We start from the raw sequence: 19,555 nt of genomic DNA on the forward strand, positions 1-19,555 counted from the left end.
GCAAACTTCAATAGTAAGAATTCTTATGTTGCAATTTCAGAAAAGGAATGAGCTCTTCAGAGGCCCAGGTAAAAATCAAAAATTTACCTTTTACATCTAATTTTCACACTGTGCACTTGTACCTTTTTAGTGGAGTTCAGATACATCAATACCCTGGCTATATACTGATATGATTTGTAAAATTTCTTTTGAACATCTGAAAATACCAGATAATAATCTCTCCCAAAATTTAACATTCTCTCTTTTACATAACCATCACAACTATTTAACTTGGATTTATATATAACTGATGATATGTATATATACACCAGTTCTACTTTTTAGGTAGCCTTTTCCAAGCCATTATAACTTTTGGAACTCATCTCAGTTTTATTCGGGCCCCTTTGATTTAGGCCCATTCCTTATAGCAGGAGGCATTAATAACTATTCCTTTATATAATTCCGCAGTCTTTTACCGTAAAAAAAAGTTATCCATTCTTTAAAATAACTTTGAATGAAAAAAGCCAGTGACCTAATGGATTACACTAAGTTTTCCTTGAAACAGTTCAGCATAACTAAGGAGGGAGGACTGAAAAATGAGAATATAAACAAACAAAATCCCAAAGTACACATATGCCTAATTTTTTCTAAGTAAATAGTCCAGTCATCAACTGATTACAGTAACAATTAGCACACTCTCTCACATTTGTGGTTGTAAGCGTATCGTTTAAGGTTTCCCTAGAAAGTTGCTAAAGGCCCAGGAAAAGCTACCCGAGGTAGTCTGATCTTAAATTCCAAAAATGAAACACCAAAACTTCCGCTTGGATCATCCTTGCTGTAAAACTGCTGTAGGGCTTTTCTCAATTGCAAATGTATGAATTGTTGCAAGTATTTTTTTTTCTTAGTTTGATGTTTTATTAGTAGTACTAAAAATAGGACAGGTTCCAGCCCTTTACTTTTTCTTAGTTTTTTTCCTCTATTTGCATCTGAGCTTTCCATACAAGACTGATGTTGATAGAATCACATTAACGATTTACCCTAAGAAATATGACAGAATAAAACTTTTACATGTCAGTTCTTTCCGACGTGAGACTATTACAACTTGTATGCAAGATCTGCAATTTTTGGTTTTGGTGGGTGGGGTGGTTTTTTTTGGTTGTTTTTTTGTTTTTTTAAAGTACACAGTTCAGGAATAGCCACGAGAATGAAAATTTCCAAGATGTCCGAGTAAATACATTGCTTTCATTAGGAAGGCTTGAATAAGAACATGCAGCTACAAATAATTCATGAGAGACTGTCTAGCCCTCTATGAGAGATTTAGCGAGAATAAATTAATCCTACGTGAAATTAAACAAAAAGCAATCATCTCTCTGATGTGAAAATTCCAATAATATTCAGCAATGTATTACAGGGCACTGCAAGCCATTTTCACTAGCTACTATTTAAAATGTTGTTGTCCTAAAGATTGATGTTTTTCAATTTATAGCCCCAAATATACAGTACCTTTTAATTAACTTAACTCCATTCTTCCCTCCACAGGGAGGCTCTGGGTCCCGACCTGGATCGCGGTCTGGTTCACCAGTTGCTAGGCGCTGAAGCTCTAAGATGCCACCCGAGGATCACGTACTCTGCTTCATAATGTAACTGCCTTAAAATTAATAACAACTGCAACAATTACCTAGATAGATGCAATCCATTACTTAATGCCAATTAGGTTCTGCATGCAGTAGATCATACAAACTTCTATTGGCAATCCCTGACCAACAGTTGAATGAAAGGAACACAAAAAGTAGCTTTACTAGATGTTTTCCTTATTTTATGTGAAGTAACAGGATCTCTGACTTTACTCATTCTTCTTCAGGATGCCCTAACTGTATGCTGGACTTCATTATTTCTCCCAAGCACCTAATTTGAGCTCAAGTCTCCTGGTTTCGTTTTAGTGAACATCAGAATTACAAATAAAGAGCTAATGTCTTGGATACTGAGCACTGCTGTTAATGAATTTCTGAGACACTGCTGTTAAAAAAAAAAATTCCACCATGTGCAGAAGTTGTAAGGACTGTTTATCCAAACACTTTTTTTTGATTTGGTTTTTTTTTTTTTTTAATTTTGTTTTAATCTTCCTTCTCTCACTCACAGAATAATTTATTTTCATAACAGGATTAGGCAGTCATGGAAAGGTTTACCAAACATTGGGAGTTCAAGGTATGTGAAGCGTGGGAGGGGGCAGATGTTGTAGAATCAATACGATGCTGAGCAACAGTAATAAGGAAATTCTTTCCATACCATGGATTGCTCATCGCATCCAAACCATTAGAATTAATAGCAGATGAGGGAGAGAAAGAGGATTTCAAATTTGAGTTAGACTAATGTTAAGAAACAAGGGATATTCCCAGAGAAGAAACATCTAAGATCGCACAAGTGACCACTGGACGTCACCGGTGCTTCACACAAACTCTGCTGCAAGAGCATTAACTTTGCAGTACAGCAAACAAGTAAATAAATATATAAACAAATAAGTCTAATTTCTGAAAGAGAGCCCTTCAGTACTGGTATCTCAGATAGTGCTGCACATCTCGCGGTAGAACTTCAAATCTTTCTCTCGGTATTGCAGCAGTGTTGTATTTGATCAGCTCACCTTTTGCCTGAGTAACACCTGGCTGCCTATTAAGGGCAGTGCACCAAAGCAAACTCATAGTAAACTACTGTGAACGTTTAACTGTTGTACTGTAGTTGCCTTATAGAAATAAATTATAGCTGAGTTAGATTTAGATATTAATCTTTTATCAATTACTAAAATGAATGTGTGGCAACGGTATTTCCAACCACACTTAGGGAAAAGGCTCTTCTGAATTGCACTGTTTTATTACTTAAGCTTACATTTCTTCAAGCTGTCATCTAAGCGTCTGATTAATTATTTTATTTTTCTAGTTTTAGGCCTATGCATTGTAGACTACAGTTAATGTGTCCCAGGTTGAAGCTGCATTCCTAATAAGTGCCCAGTAAAAGTTACCTATAAATATGTATCTTAATTGCATTTCACATCTAAATCTATTGTAGGTTTAAATCAGTGTCCATTAATATGAAGCAATGAAAGATGAGAGGATAGAAAATACATAGAGACTAAAGAAAAGAAAACCACCAAAATTATTAAGCATACACACACATACTACATCTTCTATTACCTACATTGGTTGCTATGTGTATTTTTCTATTGTAGCTTCATTCAGATGTATACTCTGCAACGTAATAGTTGATTTAATTTGAGTACGTCTTGTTCTTATAGGAACACAGCTTTTAAAAATATTCATTATTGAAATAAAGTAATCAACTTGAAATGAAACTTGGACCAGTTTTGTCTTTTGCAACAGAGAACATTTCTATAAAAGTTCTGTGGCTGGTTTTTTGTCCACAATTTACGACTAACGTTCAGATACTAGAAAATGACACTTTGGGATGCAGGACCCACTTGCCTGCACGCAGGCTCCTAGTGACAGCGCCGGTGACTCGGCATGGCCCGCAAGGCTGACAGTATAATACAGGATCTGTGGGAGGCCAGTGCCTCTGTGGAGCGGCAGCTAAAGGCCGGGGGATATTGCAAGGCATAAAATGCCGATGTACAGGCCATGAAATCCCACCCCCCACAAACAAGCACGGCACAAAGTATCTTCTTTGAACAGGGTATGTGAAAAGCAAGCCGTTTTTTAAAGCAGCCTTCAAAAATGGGAAAGACTGTTTAAGGTAAAACAAAAAAAGACAGAACTTATCCAAAGCTTCTCCCTTGCCTTCATCACTCTGCTTTCCCCTCAGTCATCTTTTCCAGAGGCCGGAAGTGGCTTTTTTGGACTTACTTCCTACAGGAAGAAAAGGTATGGTACTTTAAAGCAGAACTTTAGCAACACAAGTCTCTCAGAAGAGACTAAAACTTAGACTGAAATTTATCCTTTTAATTACTCACTAGTAGTTTTACTGAAAAACAGCAGTTTAAATGGCCATGTGACTTGTAAGCAAATGATTGTCCCTGAAATAAGAACGCACAGCCAGTGCTGGGCATGTGTCATTTCTTGTGCTGAAGGAAGGGACATAAACCAAAAGAAATACTTGAGCAGACACAAGCCGAAAGGCCTGAAGCTAGCGCAGGCTTACTACTGCATCCAACCAGAAAGAAGAGAGGCATTCCTACGTGCCATTCACTTACCCACTGTACAATGTGACTCTTCAAACAGGCCTCAGAACAAGAATTCTTTCTGCCTCCTAAAAAATGCATCTACTTCAGCACTGCTTTTGAAAATACCAACATATTGGTTACAGTGTCTGTATTTGTGCTGAAAATCAGATACGCTGCTTTGAAATTCTCCGACCCAGTCTTACCAAGCAACCTGGGCTACGAAAGCCTCTGTGCCAGGATACTCGAGTGAATTCTCGAAGTTCGAGAGGGACGAGGATTCAGGGAAGCAAATCAAATACCATGATAGAAAAAAGCTTTTTAGAAGTCTATTTACTGTAACTGACAGGACTCCAAGTGCTGGAGGAGTAAGCAAACTGAATTCAGGAAAAATGACAGGCGAATCCATAACTCACAGTGCTTATTTAACACTTCCAAGACTTAGAACACAAGCTCACTGCCTCTAATCGAGACATAGCACTGTGAGAAGTGACCATTTAAAAACGGCATCTCTTTATTTATGAGATCTGCTTTTAGCCCATGCTCACCGAGTATCAAGCACTACCGGCTCTTACTTGCTGGCAAAGCAACCGCAGCTGGAGCAGACCGAGCGCTTTCAAGCGGTCAGGAATCACGTTCCCATTCTGCAGGATGGATTTGCATCTGGACGTGACTAGCTATAAATCACCTTCTGTCAAACTGTATTTGGCAACCTCTGGAAAGCGTCATCCCCCTACGCAGCAAATCAACTCCCAACAAACTTTGCTGTGCGTTTATACAGTGTTCTCTGAAAGAGGAGGGAAAGAGGTTTTGTACACGGTACAGGCAACACAGCCCATTTTCCTGTATTATTACAGATAAACAGGGGGTGATGCCATGGGGCCAGTATGCCTTCAGACAACTGTAAAATACAACACCTTTTTTAAACAACTGAAACACTAATAGGGTGTCTGGAAGGAAAGGCACTGCTGGAACAACTTCACATACATTCTTTACATATAGTATGTATTGAGACACACACTTCTGGTAAATACGGTTTTTAGAATTTCCTAGAACCCAGAATCAAATGCTTAAAAAATACAGGAAACACAATTTGGAAAAAAGTAGTATTATTTAACATGTTTTTGAATTAAATATTCCACATAACAAAAGTGTTATTGTCATGTCACCAACTCTATTACTTATATACATATGCCAAAGAGTTAACAAAAGAATTAAAATATGCCCTATCAAAACCAACAGTGATTTCTTGCTTCAGCAATCTGAAATAACTAGTTTGTATCATAGACAAAGTATAGACAATATTTACAGAAAAGGGCTTTTTGGATCTGAGAGCAATTATTTTTCAGAAGGTAAATTAAAATCCAGCTCTGTATTATAGTACAACAAATCCACCACTGACCTAGAAGTGCTTGTGGCAAACCAAAAAGATGAGCTTCCTGCAACTGGGATTGGTATTTACAAAATATACTGATCAGCCACACAGAGGCTCATATAACTTTAAATATATATATATATATACATACAAGCACACATATATATATCTATATATATGTAACATATAAATAAAATTCAAAAGAAGGTAAAAATAAGAAAAGAGCTTCTGTCTTTGGAATGTCTAAAAGATGACTATGTTTTTACTCCAGTGTTTCTTTGTTATGAATATACTTAACGAGTGGCACCTTTCAAAGCATTACTTAAGTCAACTAGGTAGTTTTGCTGAAACAATGACTTAAACAACAACAAATAGAAGTAACGTATTTCCCAAATTCACAAAGAAAATAATGAGCAATTTACAGATTTGAAATGATAACTGTTTACAGCACTGAGGAACACTGCAGAATATAGGTGACCTAGCGTGCATCTAACTTTCTCACTGCTAACACAAAACTGTATGTTTTCTTCCCAGATTTAGTATATGGCTGTGTTTTCCACAGATGCTGAGATATGTACCTGCTGATCCAATACAGCAAACATAAAAGAAGAGGCTTTCATTGGAACCTCTTCTAGTTTGGATTTTCTTTAAATAATTACTGCTGAGTTTAAAACCTCAGACTTTTAATGAAAAAACTAACAACTAACTGCCTCTGCGGTTGGAATGGAAATGAACATGCTCCCTCTCAAGAGTTTAACTCAAGAAAAGCCGTAAGTTCATGGCATTTTATTTTTTTAACAAATTCTCAAAATGTATTAAAAAAAAAAGCTTAAAACAGAAATGCAGCATTCTCCTGTGCCTTGTAAAAAAAAAAAACCAAACAAAACTATTTTATACTGCATGCATCTACTCTGTAACATTGTTTCCAACCTCAATTATTTCTTTAAACACATAAAAAAAGAAAGCTGACTGACAGTTTCATAGTTTTCCCACGAAGTTACTCTTCACCTCCTTTAAAAATGGGAATCATTCTATTTTGATATAAAGTTCCAGTTTATTTTTCAAATAGATATACTGGCTGTGAATTCGAAGATGAAACTGTATACAGTATTACCTGAGTTCATTGATTCACAGACAACTTAGCACAGATTAAATGATGTTTTCCCAATATTCTTCTACAAGCTTAAAAAAAAGAATGATTCTTTCAGGTAACTTTTGTAAATAATTAAAAAAAACTATAATATATTATTCTATTGTTAATATTTTCAATACTTGAAGCTTTAACTGTAAAATCCATCTTTTACTTTTCTGAAAACTTGTTTAGAGAATTTCGAGTCCCAGAAACATTTTTAAGCTTTCAAGTTTCAAGGTGTCATCGAAAAACATTGCCTATACTTTGCCATTCATTTGAAGATTCTTGTACCACTTCTTCTAAATTCAGAGCACGACTAATATCTTCCCCTTCTTGTTCTTGATGACTAGCAGGCTCTTGTACAGGACCTACCAAAGTACAGGAGAAAAAGACAAGTGAGTGATTTCACGTATAGTGTAAGAAAAACGCAAATATATCGCTTGGGAAGAAAAGAATCATGCTGGGCAAGGTATTACACAGCCACTTCAGATTCTATAAATTCATTAGACAGTCTTTGAGAAGTTTAAAAAAACTAATAAAATTGTTTTCCTGTAATAGCTTGTGAACTTTGTACTTCTGTACTACAGAGCTCCACGTAAAAAAGAAGGGACCATAAGCAGTAACCAATCTCTGTTTCAACCGGCTTTCTGGGTTGCATGTGGAACTACAGCCCACCAACTCTGGTCTTTGGCTATTAGTGCTTAATTCCTCAATAACTTAGGGGAAGTGTTTTGTGCTTTCCTAGTAAACCATGTAGCTTTCTGCACTCACACCTACTATCGTTTAAGCTACGTACCAGCGTAACCATGAGCCCGTTTCATATGCAGCTTCATATTGCTTTTCTGTGTAAATCCCATTGCACAGTAGTCACATTTATAAGGCCTCTCTCCTGTGTGCTTTTTCATGTGGACTTGAAGAGCACTCTTCTGGTTAAAAGCCTTTTCACACAGTGTACACTGAAATGGCCGTTCCCCTTATAAGAGAAAAACGTATTTAATAATTTCTCATTTCAGCATAAAAATACAGTTCAGAATTCAGTAAAAATCATCAAAATGACCTAGAAATTAGACAGACGATCATCGTCCTTGAGACTTTCTCAAAAACAGCGCTACGGCTCCGTATCATCAGTAAAAACATCCCAAATTAAATGTCAGAATATTTACATAAATCCTAAGCCACTGATATCATTATCTTTCCTATCCAATATTTTATCTAAGTCCGTTATTTAATAGAGATGTACAAAATCAGTTTACCAGTTTGACTTTTCTGTACTCAAGGGAACCATCACCATTTTACATTTACACATAGTGTAGATAAAGCAATATTCTAGAATTAACACAGCTGATGTCTGTAAGAAACTTGGAAGTCAAACGTATTAAAAACAAAGCTCTGATAATTCTACATGGGACCTGCGGCCTCCTATGCCAATAACTACTAGTGATTCCCACATCTCACCAAAGCAGGCATATTCTTCCAAATCTGCCAGAATACTACTAAATTCTAAACATAAACCCAAGAACATTACAAAAGTATTTAAAATATTTAAAATACCTACACTTTGCAAAAACAGACCTTTGCTTCAACACTCAACCCTACAGCCTCTGACATCAACACAAGACACAATGCTGTATGTCATTAAGGAATTCTAAAAGTACTTTCTGAACTAACAAATATGATTTGCTATTAGTTAGCACAATAAAGCACAAGTGGGAATATGAATACTTTTCCACAATTTTCATTAAAGGAACAATTTCACTCTTCCTTCATGATCTGTATGTTAGTGTCCGCACATGCATTGTAGGTTCCCTACTAGACCCATTGTAGCTTCTATGCTAAATCCAACTTCTCAGACAATCAATAAAAGGTCCTTTAAAGTACAGAAGTGTTCTTTCTACTTTTGTTAACAATTATTTCACTAGTTTGAAGTGAATCTAGCTTTCCTCAGATACTTTTGACTTCTGGTGTTTTTTATTCTGTTAAGATGAACAGCCTTTTTAGTGTTATGTAATGGATTACCACATGGCTTTTTGGTAGAACTGGAAGCATCTGCTTCCCTCTAATTTCAACAACGTTTTTCCAAACTGCTCTTCACTGATAAATCTGAATGTACAGGATATTTAGAGATATACAGAGAAATAACGTGTTTTCCTTCTGGCCACTGATTCAGTAGGTATTACCCATTGGAAATTATTAAAAATGCTTAATCGAGGTAAAAATCACAAACACTTTCTCACAGAGGAGGATCATACCTTTAGGAAAGCAAATCAGTTTAGACTTACATTAGCAACAGAAACTGATATTGAGGAAAGAGAATGCTCTGGCTGACTCCGCTGGAACAGAGCTATCCTGTTTTGGGAGTCGTCTTTTGCTATGGCACATCCAGTCAAATTCCTTGGTCCCCTCCAGCTCAGTGGCAATACACGTAACTTTCCCCTGTCCTTTTTAACTCTAGCAGCCATGACAGCTCTTTAGTAGCAGTAGTATGAAAGAGAGAGACATTGTTTCGGAGAACTGACTCCTGTATTTAGAAATCGTGTTCTTAAGATAGAGGTGTTGAAGGGTAAGTAGCTCGGCTATCCTATGTACAACTTTCAACTTGTAGCAGAGCAGAAGCTGTAACCTGAAAAGCACTTTTATCACAGGAAACGTGTGCTCCCTTGGAGAAGTCAGCATAGTCTTTTTATGGAGTAACAGTTGAAACAATAATTACACAGAAAAGAACACAACAAATTAAAAGTACTAGCATTAAACACAGATGAACTGAGTAAGTAATTCAATGACAATGAAGCATTGTACACTGACAAACTTTTAGATACACGCTCATGCATTCACATTACCATTGCAGTACTGCCAGACCCAAAACACAGAGACGCTCAGTTGCACCAGTAAGAATGATGTTCCGGCTTTAAACAAAACATCTCAGTTTGAGATTTCAAGTGCTGTTTCTCATTTTAACTTCTAAATTCTTTGGGTTAGATAGACATTTATTTGGTTTTTTTTAAGCTTAAGTTGATATTTGAATACAGTTACCTCAAACCATGAGCAAGAACTCCAAATATAAAACCCACATATATTAACGAGGAAATCTTGTGAGGTAAAAATAATTTCTGGGGTTACCTGTGTGAATGCGACTATGTCTCTCCAGTTGACTTGGTTTAGCAAAAGCTTTTTCACAAGTATCACACTTAAACACTCTGGGCTTCTGGGAACTCAGTGAAGGTCCAGCCTGATGGGTTTGCATGTGCTCCTAAGCCAGTATAGAAAAAAAAATACATCTGAGACTATTAAAAAAAAAAAACCCAAAAAACCCCCCCCAAACTTATTTAAGGTAGAAATATATTCACACTTCGAAGACAAAAGCAGAGGATCTTAGTCACCGGTAGACAAGCCAGAAAAAGATGGATGCCTGCATTTTATTTTTCTTTTAGATGAGAGGGTTTTTTTTGTATATCAACTCTTTGTAAGGCTGATACATCAGCATCTTTACATTCCTGAAAACCTCTATCAATAACTGCATGCGCTGCCTTTTTTTGCATACATTAGTCCCTTTGATAATTATGTGAAGCAAAATAGAGAAAAAAAAAGGCAATTCCAGAGCTCTTGAAAAGTTTTGTTCACTTACAAACATGGATTTTGGACAACTGTATATTTAAATTAATTTTGGATTTTTTTCCCCTCCCCTCTACAGCCTCCATCTCTCCCCCTTGCCCGACACACAGGTATTCCTACTCAGCACCTGAATAAGTATCATTGTAAAACTGCGCACGCCTTAGAGGGGACTATCACAACATACACACAGCCATACAATGCCAGTGTGCAAATAGAACCATTTCACAATGAACTCTTAAAATAATCACTAAGGTCCTTACAGGTATGAGAGTATGACAGGTTTTATCTTTATGAAGAAACTTTAATAACAGTTCTAACTTCAGTGTCTTTAATTTGCTGATGCAGGGCCCAGAAGTTCTGCAAATTTAAAGGAGTACCTTATGTTATCTATTAACTTTTTCATTTCAATCTATTTATTAATACCAAGATACTATTGAGATTACAAACATTTAATTTAAAAATCTAATCAAGAACTGTATGTGAAACAGTACTGTCAGTATCTTTCTACTTTCTACCATGTGCGTGGATATTCTTTTCTAGCCTATTCATTACAGGCTAAAGACTATTAATTAGTTTGTACTACACCTAAACAATAAGCTTTCTTAACGTCTGTGAAGTCCTATTCCTCACTCCATGAACTGAAGCAAATTGTGTCTGCAGAATTTGTTTTCACTGGAAAAATCAGCACAAGACGACAGTTACAGGGAAGAATATTATCATCATAGTAATTATAATAATATAGTATTATAGGGAAATAATAAAAGGTCTTTTCAGAAAATCACAGGAGATTCAAAAAGCACAGCTTATTTAAGAGATGAAGAAAATATCTTGCTTTTATCTTGTTCATTACCTCCTGAAGCACTGAAAGGGTGGAAGCAGGCTATGACCTACTCTAGAAAGTTATCTGAAACTAGTTGCTTTTCTCTGTCTGACACAAAAAACCCCAACCCAAAACAAGAAAACCCCCAAACACAAAACCCCAACAACCCCCCCACCCATTTCCTACTTGAAAGCAAACAGGAGAGCATCCAGATAGCCGCCATAAAATTTTCTATCACCTTTCTCTGAAGAAACAGTTTGTGATGCAATTCTGTTCCACTGATCTGCCAATAATCCCTTATACTTTTCCCGTAAGATATATGCTTTTGAAAATAGTTCATGGGAAAACAATGCTCTGAAGTGCAAGCACTTCTTTAGAGACATACTTAGTATTTCCTTGATTGTTCATATGATGTTTTACAAGTTTATTTGTGTAATTTTTGCATTTTTCAGATAGGAAATATCTTGGGGTCCCAAATGAGCACTATCGAATGAGAAAATAAGCATAGGAAACCTTCTTTGAGGGGGCCCTTTACCCGCCGGCTCATGCATTGGTATGCAACTCTTCTGCCCCACCTATCTTGAAATATTAATTGTAACCACCTCTGAAAGTATGGCCATGAAAAGCTTGTTTCATTTCATCGTTTTAATAAGATCACAACCTCATTCTATATTCATCTTAGAATAATGTCCGTGCTTTATTTACTATCTACACTCAGCTTGCAGGTATTTCCACCATCTAATGATTTAGAGTTGGACAGTTCAGTCATTGCCCATTTCTTGAGATTGTCCTCTCTGAAGTTGTAAAATCAGGACAGTCACTAAAATCAGAAGAGAAACTGAAGACTGCAAGTTTTTGACCCTGCAGTTGTGTTCATGTGTATGTACATAACTTATAAAAAAAACTTTTCTTGTGGAGAACTGTGAAACTGCTGGTACTGATGCCTTTGGAAAAACAAGTACAGTTAAATACCACCATCTAGACACTGGTACTGGGATCTCCTACGATGTTTCCGGAAAGCCCGAAGTTCAGCAGTGCTCTTAATATTTTTGGTGATCTCCAGAATACCATCAGTACAAAATGAAGGCCCTGAGTAAGAATCATTGAATACTGAACCCGTCCCCAAAACTTTAAGCCCAAAGTCGTGATTTCATTTAGGAAGTTGAACTTCCTGTTAAAGGATGCTCAGAGCTGATACTCTGGAACACTTTAATGAAGAAATGAGTTTTAAGAAAAGGCTTAATTTCTTTTAGGACACGATGGCCAGGCAGTAAATGGAATCAGTTTTTTGCCTAAAACACCTTCTCTTCCTCCTCACTAAACTTGAAAAATGATGATTTGGAGATTCATTTTTTACTTTCATCATCAGAAATCATGGATTGGGTTTGTACAGGATAGAGAGAAAGCTTTCCTGAAATAAGACTTGTCAGCTTTCATAGCCACCGGTTGAACTGATAAAGATCAAACCCTTATGCTGGTTCAAAGAGAGCAACAGTGCTTCCACAGGATCAGCTGTATCAAACTGCAAACTTTATTTTTGATGAAGTGTTCCAAAACTTAGCTGGTTGCTCTGGTTTGTGTATGTCTATATGGGAAAAGAAACTGTTGAAAACTTCCTCATCACTCTAAGGTTTAATTACAAAAACAACGTAACATCAGCCAGTTCCAAGAAAATAAATTAAAGAGAAGCTGATATCTGGGGGTTTTGCTATCATTATTTACAGGTAAACAATTATCAATACTGTATTTAAAGTTTTTTTTCTGGAAAATTTCTTCCAAACCAGAGGTTAACAGTTTCACACCACCTCATTTTGTGACAGTTTCCCCAAGGACCAATACTCTGGCTGACACACATGGTCACTCCAATGGGGTGAACTTCACAAACGTGGTATATTTCCTTAAACTATGATACTAAAATGAAAGAAAAAAATCTATTTAAAAGCTCTTCTTAGAGCTACCTAATATAAAGACATTGCCTTTGTCTCCAGAAATTTCCTGCTATGAATTCCAGGAAGCTGTCAAAATTCTGGGCAAGTTACAATACATGTTTGCTCTTTTCTTGAAGCACTTCTTCAAATCACTGCCTTTTGGTATCTCTCAAAGATAGGATACTGGCCTGGACAGATCGTTTGTCTACTACAGCCCAGTATTCTTAACACGAACATTCTATAATCTAATTAAAACTTAAAAACAAAATCAGGTTGCTCATAATCTAGAGAAAACTACATAAAAAATATCACTAGACAACAACAATGTAAAAATATTTTAAAACAAATGCTTCCTCTGAAGATATCACTTGTACTCACAAGACAGAGCATCTAAAAATCAGATGCAAAGAGCAGAGGGCAAGGCAGAAAGCTTCCTATGATTCCTAAAGCGTATCTGGAAATCAGGATTAGCAGTGATGACATACACAAGCAAATAAAGCAAGTGAATTCTTTTTCTGGCACCATTATGTCCATGACAGACATTCACGTTTTTTATTCTGTAGTCAATACATGCATTAAAATCCTCTCCATGCTCCAGGAAAGAGTTCTCTATCTGTGTATACATTATCATTTAGACTCCCTCTCTCAGATGCACACCTCTCACACTGTAAAAGGAAAGGAAAGGTAAAGGGATAATAGGTACCTTTTATTAATAATCACAAAAAGTCCAAAACAAAAGAATGAGTTAACAGAACAATCAACTGTTATTACCAAATACCTTGAGATGCGTTGCCCGCTTAAAGGCTTTATTGCAGACATGGCAAACGTGTATTCTTTCTTTGCCATGAACCTCTTTACTGTGGTGCATCAACATGGTGGCGGAAGAAAAGGTTTGACTACACTCAAAACACTGGTGCACGCGACCTTCTTTTTCTGCTTGACTGCTTTTAGTCACATTAGGAGAAACCTCTGTCACCTGTAACAATTTACAAAAACACTGTCAAATAATTTCATAGGCACATCCACAACAGTGATTTATTTTTCAAAATCTACCTCAACATGACCGATTTTTGGAGAGTACTTGCCAGCAACTTAACACCACAAAGGTAGCGAGTTGTCTGTAAACATGAACCTGTATTTCATTGCTCTTAAGAATGACACATATGTGTATTTTAAGAAAACAGAAAGATTACAATAACTATGATCAAATTAATTTATGCACTATACTCAGGTTTTATCTTCCTGAGCATCTCACATGACTCTCACCAAACAAAATTAAAAGTCAAAAACGTTTCAGACAAAAAAGAAAGCATCTCTGATTTTACAGAGAAGAATATTTTCCATTTATTTCATTTCTTCATCAGGGACTCTATTTTTGTAAGAAAGTAAAGCTCCGAGCTACCAATAAAGTTTCAGAAATGCTGAAACACAAAGAAATGTTGATAGGATTTGGATGAAGTTTTGCTGCTTTTTTTTTTTTTTTTTAAATCAATGAGGATGTTTGGAAAAACTTTGCTTTCTTCAAATAAAGTAACAAAACTCTTCAACTTTATAGATACAAAAGAATCTTCAATACCACAGATTATAGAAAGAAATCAATGAAGATGAACAAAAGGAAGTAGAACTAAGTGAATTATTCAGGATGAACTAAATGTGAAAAAATACAAAACACAGTAAAATATTATCTATACTAGAAAGCAAAGATACAGTATAAAACATATGGAAAGGAATGATAAAAAGAAATTGTGCATGTGTGTATCTGACTAGTTGGAACCTCTTGGGAAAAGGCTGAAATCTTGAAAGGTCAATCAACGTAGTCATCACGATTAAACACACATTTCACAGAATGACAGAAAACTAGTTTACGTTAGTGTTACATTTTTACAGTTACAGTAGTGCTACTCAGACACTGACACCCTTTACAGATGACATTATTCTAAGCCTTATGAAATAACACCCTGATTTATGAAAGCATATATAGAGTGATAAGACAAAAAAATCCAGTTTCAAATTCTAAAGAGTATGAAAATATGTTCACGTTGAATTTTAGAACATCGATCTTAACAGCGTATTTGAACATTAAAATTGGTTAGAACTCACAAACATAAATGTAGGCAAATGTAAAAATTATATGCTTAAGAGGTTAATAGAATAATAGAATAATTCAAGTTGCAAGGGATGCCTTGAGATTGCCTACTCCAATGTCCCTAGAGCATGCTCAGGTACCCACCTAAATCAGATGCTCAATTCCTTCATCATCTTTGTAGCCCTTCACTGCACTCACTCCTGTATACCCACGTCTCTCTTGTACTGGGGTGCCCAGGACAGGACACAGCCCACCAGATGATGTATTCTCACTGGTACTGAGAAGAGGGGGAAGGCAAACCCTCTTCATCTGCTGGCAACACTTCTCTTGATGCATCCTAGGATGTTGTTGGCCGCCTTTACGGCAAGCGTGTACTAGTGCAACAGGTTATTATTCACCAGGGAAAGGGCATTTTTCACCTCCCTTTGTTGAACTTCGTGAGATTCATGTTGGCCCTGTTCTCTAGCCTGTTGAGGTCCCTCTGAATGACAGCACATCCATTCAGTCTGTCAACCACTCCTTCCAGTTTTCTATCACCTATAAACCTGCTGAACACGTACTCTTTCCTACCATGCACATCACTAAAAGAACATTAACAAACAGTACTGGCCTCAGTATTTGAACCCAGGGGACCACCATTAATGACTGGCCTTGGGATGGACTTTGTTCCACAGATCACAACGCTTTCAAGACCAGCAGTTCAGCCAATTTTCAATCCACCTCGCTGTTCCATTTAGCTAGCCCATACTTCATCAGCTTGCCTATGAGGAGGTTATGGGAGACAACATCAAACACCTTACTAAAGTCAAGGCAAACCACATCCACTGCTCCCCTCATTCACCAAGCCAGTGATTTCATCGTGGAAGGCTCTCAGGTCAGTCCCTGCTATCACCTTCTTGCCCCTAATGTTTGGTAACACTCTCCAGGATTAATTTCTCTATCACCTTTCCAGGGATTGAGGTACCTCAAACCAGCACAAGGTGACTGACCTGTACTTCCCCAGATCTTCCAACCTGCCCTTCTTGAAGGCAGGAGTACCTTTTGCTTTTTCCCCTCCTCAGGAAACTTTCCTGAACACCAAGACCTTTCAAAGATAATTGACAGTGGTCTCATGGTAACATCAGCAAGCTACCTGAGCACTCCCGAGTGTACCCCATCACCAATGAATTTGTGTATGATTCTCCTCTACTGAGCATAAGTATTCATTGCTCCACCCTTTCCCACTGATCTCGGTGATCCAGGATTGCAGGAGACAAATCTTACCAGTAAAAATGAAGCAAAAGGGACACTTAGTACCTCAGCCTTTTCCGAATCTTCTGTCACCAGGTCCTCTGCCCCATTCAGTAGCAGGCCAACACTCATCTTCCTTTTGATGCTGATATACCTGTGAAAGTCCTTCTTGTTACGCTTTGCCTGATTCAGCTCCAGGTGGGCTTTGGATTTCCTAACCTCATCCCTGTCTCCTTGAATGGCGTCTCTGTACTCCTTCAAGGTCATCTGATCCTGCTTCCACTTGTATGTGCTTCTTTTTTTGTGTCTGAGTTTTATCAGGAGCTCCTTGTTCCTCCCATGCTGGCCTCCTGTCGCTTTCGTTTGACTTGCTACACATCAGGACTGACCATTCTTGAGCTTTGAGGACAACATTTTAAATCAACCAGCTCTCCTAGTCCTCCCCCCTCTCCAGATATGCTTACCATATGATTATTCCAAGCAGATCCGTAAACAGACCAGAGTCTGCTGTCTTGATGCCCAGGATTGTGATCCCACTATTTACCTTATTGTCTTCCCTCAGGATCCTGAACTCCACAATCTCACGGTCACTGCCCGACCTTCACATTCCCGACCAGTTCTTCCTTCTTTCCAGTTATCAGGTCATGAAGAACACTTCCGCTTGCTGGCTTCTCAGTTGCCTATATCAGCAAGTTATTATCAATGTATTCCAGAAAGTTTCCCAGGTTCCTTGTGCCCTGCTTGTTGCCCTGCTAGCTGCCTCGCTAGCAGATCTTAGGCACATTGAAGTAACCCATGTGGACCAGAGACTGCAAATCAGATTTGTTTAGGTTGGAAAGGACCTCTTGAGATCATCTAGGCCAACTCCTCTACTTAAGAAGGGCAGGTTGCCCAAGACCAAGATGAAAGCCTCATCCTCCATTTCTTCCTGATCAGGCGATCTGTAGCAGACTGCTAGTATTCACGACAGTGTCACCCACGCTGGTCTGCTTGCCAATCCTTACCTAGAAGGTCTCAGGTGGCTCATCATCGAGGCAGAATTCCATGCATTCCTGCTGCTGTCTTGTCACAGTCTGTCCTTCCTAAAGATTCTGAATCCAGCCACAGAAGCGCTTCAGTTGTGTGGGCTGTCTCTCATTCCAAAGAGATCGCAGCCCTGCAACTGCATGCCGACCTCCAACTCCTGCTTCTTCCCCTTGCTGCATGCATCAGCGTGCAGGCACTTCAGAGAGACACCCAGTTGTGACAATTTTTCGAAGAGCATTGAAGTCTCCTCTATTACGCTGTCGTCTCAACACCTGTATTCATATACATACCCTTGAGGTGGGACCCCTCCCTCAATTCTTATTATTTTTGAGGTTTCTCTTGCCTGTGAGCTACAACTTGCCCACATCTTGCCCTTTGATTGCCAGTCCAGTCCGCCACTTCTTCACTTGATTGTGGGTCACCATCTGCCTCTCCCATTTTTCCAATTTTAGAGCTTGCATTACAAGGTTGGTTGAAAACATTCATTTTGCCTTCAACAAGAGAAGTCAAAACTACTTTTTCTAATATTAATACTATATTACATACATAAAAGTTTCTACTGAAATTCAAATACATAAGAGGTTGAAAAGACTTTATGTTACTCCACTATTAAAGCAATTTGGTTACAAAAAGAGAATGGAAAAAGCATAGCAGCAGGTGCTATCTTTTTCCACAGCTTTCAACTTTGTCTATTTCTATTATCTACAAACAAACTACATATTATCTACAAACAAAAAAATATTATACAAACTTATTTGGAAAATTTTGTAGCAGTTTGTGTTGGGAGCATGGTTATGTAATTTGTAGAAAGAAACACATTATTAATTGCATTTCTTCTTTGTATTCAAAACAGTGTTTTTAACTCAAAACTTAAAAACATAATCTGGGTGACCAGGAAGTCACAACAAACCTCTTCCCAACACTCTTATTTGGGAATGACATCAGCCTTCCTGCTTCAGGATATAGAGGAATCATTCCAGTATGTTGATTAAATAACGTTCTTTACCCACAAAAGATACAGAAATACATTGTATCTACCTGATATGTTATTTCATCAGAGTTTGCAGATGTTGAATGGGGTGTATGGCTCACCAGTATGACTTGCTGTGAGCCTGACCCACTTTGGCTAGCGAGACTGGAATCTGTGAGTATAGCAGGGAACTGCTGACCCTGTCAAAAAGGGGAGAAAAGAAAAAAGTTTAGAATAACTGCATTTAAACAGCTAACTGTAGTAATGTAAATTAGTTTTAGACCTCAAAACTACCCCCGCCCGCCTTGAAAAAGACCATTCCAGAATCCTATCTGAACAAACGCTACTGTTTTGTCCCCTTTTCTCCTTTCATTTTAAGTCTATCAATTTAAGGGTAACAACAACCTGGAAGTCTGTAAAAGCAGAGGTTCAGTTCTGATTAATTTTTCCCAGCCTTGCATCAATTGCTTAATGTTTCAGCCTTCCCTTGTCTTTCTCTCTTCAGCTGATACTTTAACCCCTATATTCTGCTTTCCTGCATGGTCTTCCCAAATTATGTTCCCTTTTAAAATCTCCCTCTTTAAAAAACTTACTTCCAAACCACATGAAATCAAGGTACAAAATTACTAATTAAGATACACAATTATTAATATCATACTACTACTTCTATTTCTACATTACTGTTAAAGACTTTTGAAATGCAGTACCTTTACGTACTACCTGTCTATACATCAATATTCCTGAAAAACAGACTGTGTTTGCATAGTGCCCAAAACCAGGTTCCATTTTTATTTATGTCTGCCTTAACATTAGAGGCACAGCATAAACATCAACACTGCCAAATGTAATTGCTTAAGTTATTACAAAGTCTGAAATGAAACTGCATGTCACTGTTACTCTGTAATGCCAGAACTCACAAGTCTGTCATAAGAACTATTTGAGAAGTCTTTTCTTCCCCTCCTGAGAGCAAAACTGCAGAGGGGAAAGCGTATGATCATCCTCGTAGACTTTGCTTCACCAGGTTTAATCACACCATATGCTAGACAAATAGTCTTTCATTTACATACATTTACACTTTTTAATTCGGGTCAAAAAGCACGTAAAAAAAATATCAGTCTAAACCTAGTTAAGCCAAGAAAGTAGGTGAAACAGCTCAAGTCTTTACATGTTAAATCTATGCCAAAATGACAACCACACAGTGACCCTAAATTTTCATTTTCTAGTCTTTTAATATT

At 37.4% G+C, this 19,555-nt stretch overlaps 2 protein-coding genes across 13 annotated transcripts in view; one reads left to right on the plus strand and one right to left on the minus strand.

Moving 5' to 3' along the window:
• The window catches only part of MBP (myelin basic protein), a 120,288-nt gene extending 118,077 nt beyond the window's left edge, over positions 1–2,211 (plus strand). For all 3 annotated transcript variants that reach the window (XM_063326400.1, XM_063326403.1, XM_063326402.1), the window contains one exon: positions 1,519–2,211. In XM_063326400.1, coding sequence (XP_063182470.1) covers positions 1,519–1,575 — 57 coding nt within the window. In that variant the 3' untranslated portion in view covers positions 1,576–2,211. The remainder of the gene's footprint in view (positions 1–1,518) is intronic.
• Positions 2,212–4,513: 2,302 nt separating this feature from the next.
• ZNF236 (zinc finger protein 236) overlaps positions 4,514–19,555 on the minus strand; it is an 80,583-nt gene continuing 65,541 nt past the window's right edge. For 8 of the 10 annotated variants that reach the window (XM_063326406.1, XM_063326410.1, XM_063326405.1 and 5 more), the window contains 5 exons: positions 18,389–18,520; positions 13,787–13,984; positions 9,769–9,898; positions 7,448–7,624; positions 4,514–7,019 (listed from right to left, as the gene is read on the minus strand). In XM_063326406.1, the coding sequence (XP_063182476.1) occupies positions 6,892–7,019; positions 7,448–7,624; positions 9,769–9,898; positions 13,787–13,984; positions 18,389–18,520 (765 nt within the window). In that variant the 3' untranslated portion in view covers positions 4,514–6,891. Of the gene's footprint in view, positions 7,020–7,447; positions 7,625–9,768; positions 9,899–13,779; positions 13,985–16,613; positions 17,842–18,388; positions 18,521–19,555 lie in introns of those variants that run through there. The other 2 variants (XR_010069986.1, XM_063326413.1) reach the window with 2 other exon arrangements.

This window comes from Chroicocephalus ridibundus, chromosome 2, assembly GCF_963924245.1.
Source record: "Chroicocephalus ridibundus chromosome 2, bChrRid1.1, whole genome shotgun sequence".
Taxonomy (NCBI): domain Eukaryota; kingdom Metazoa; phylum Chordata; class Aves; order Charadriiformes; family Laridae; genus Chroicocephalus; species Chroicocephalus ridibundus.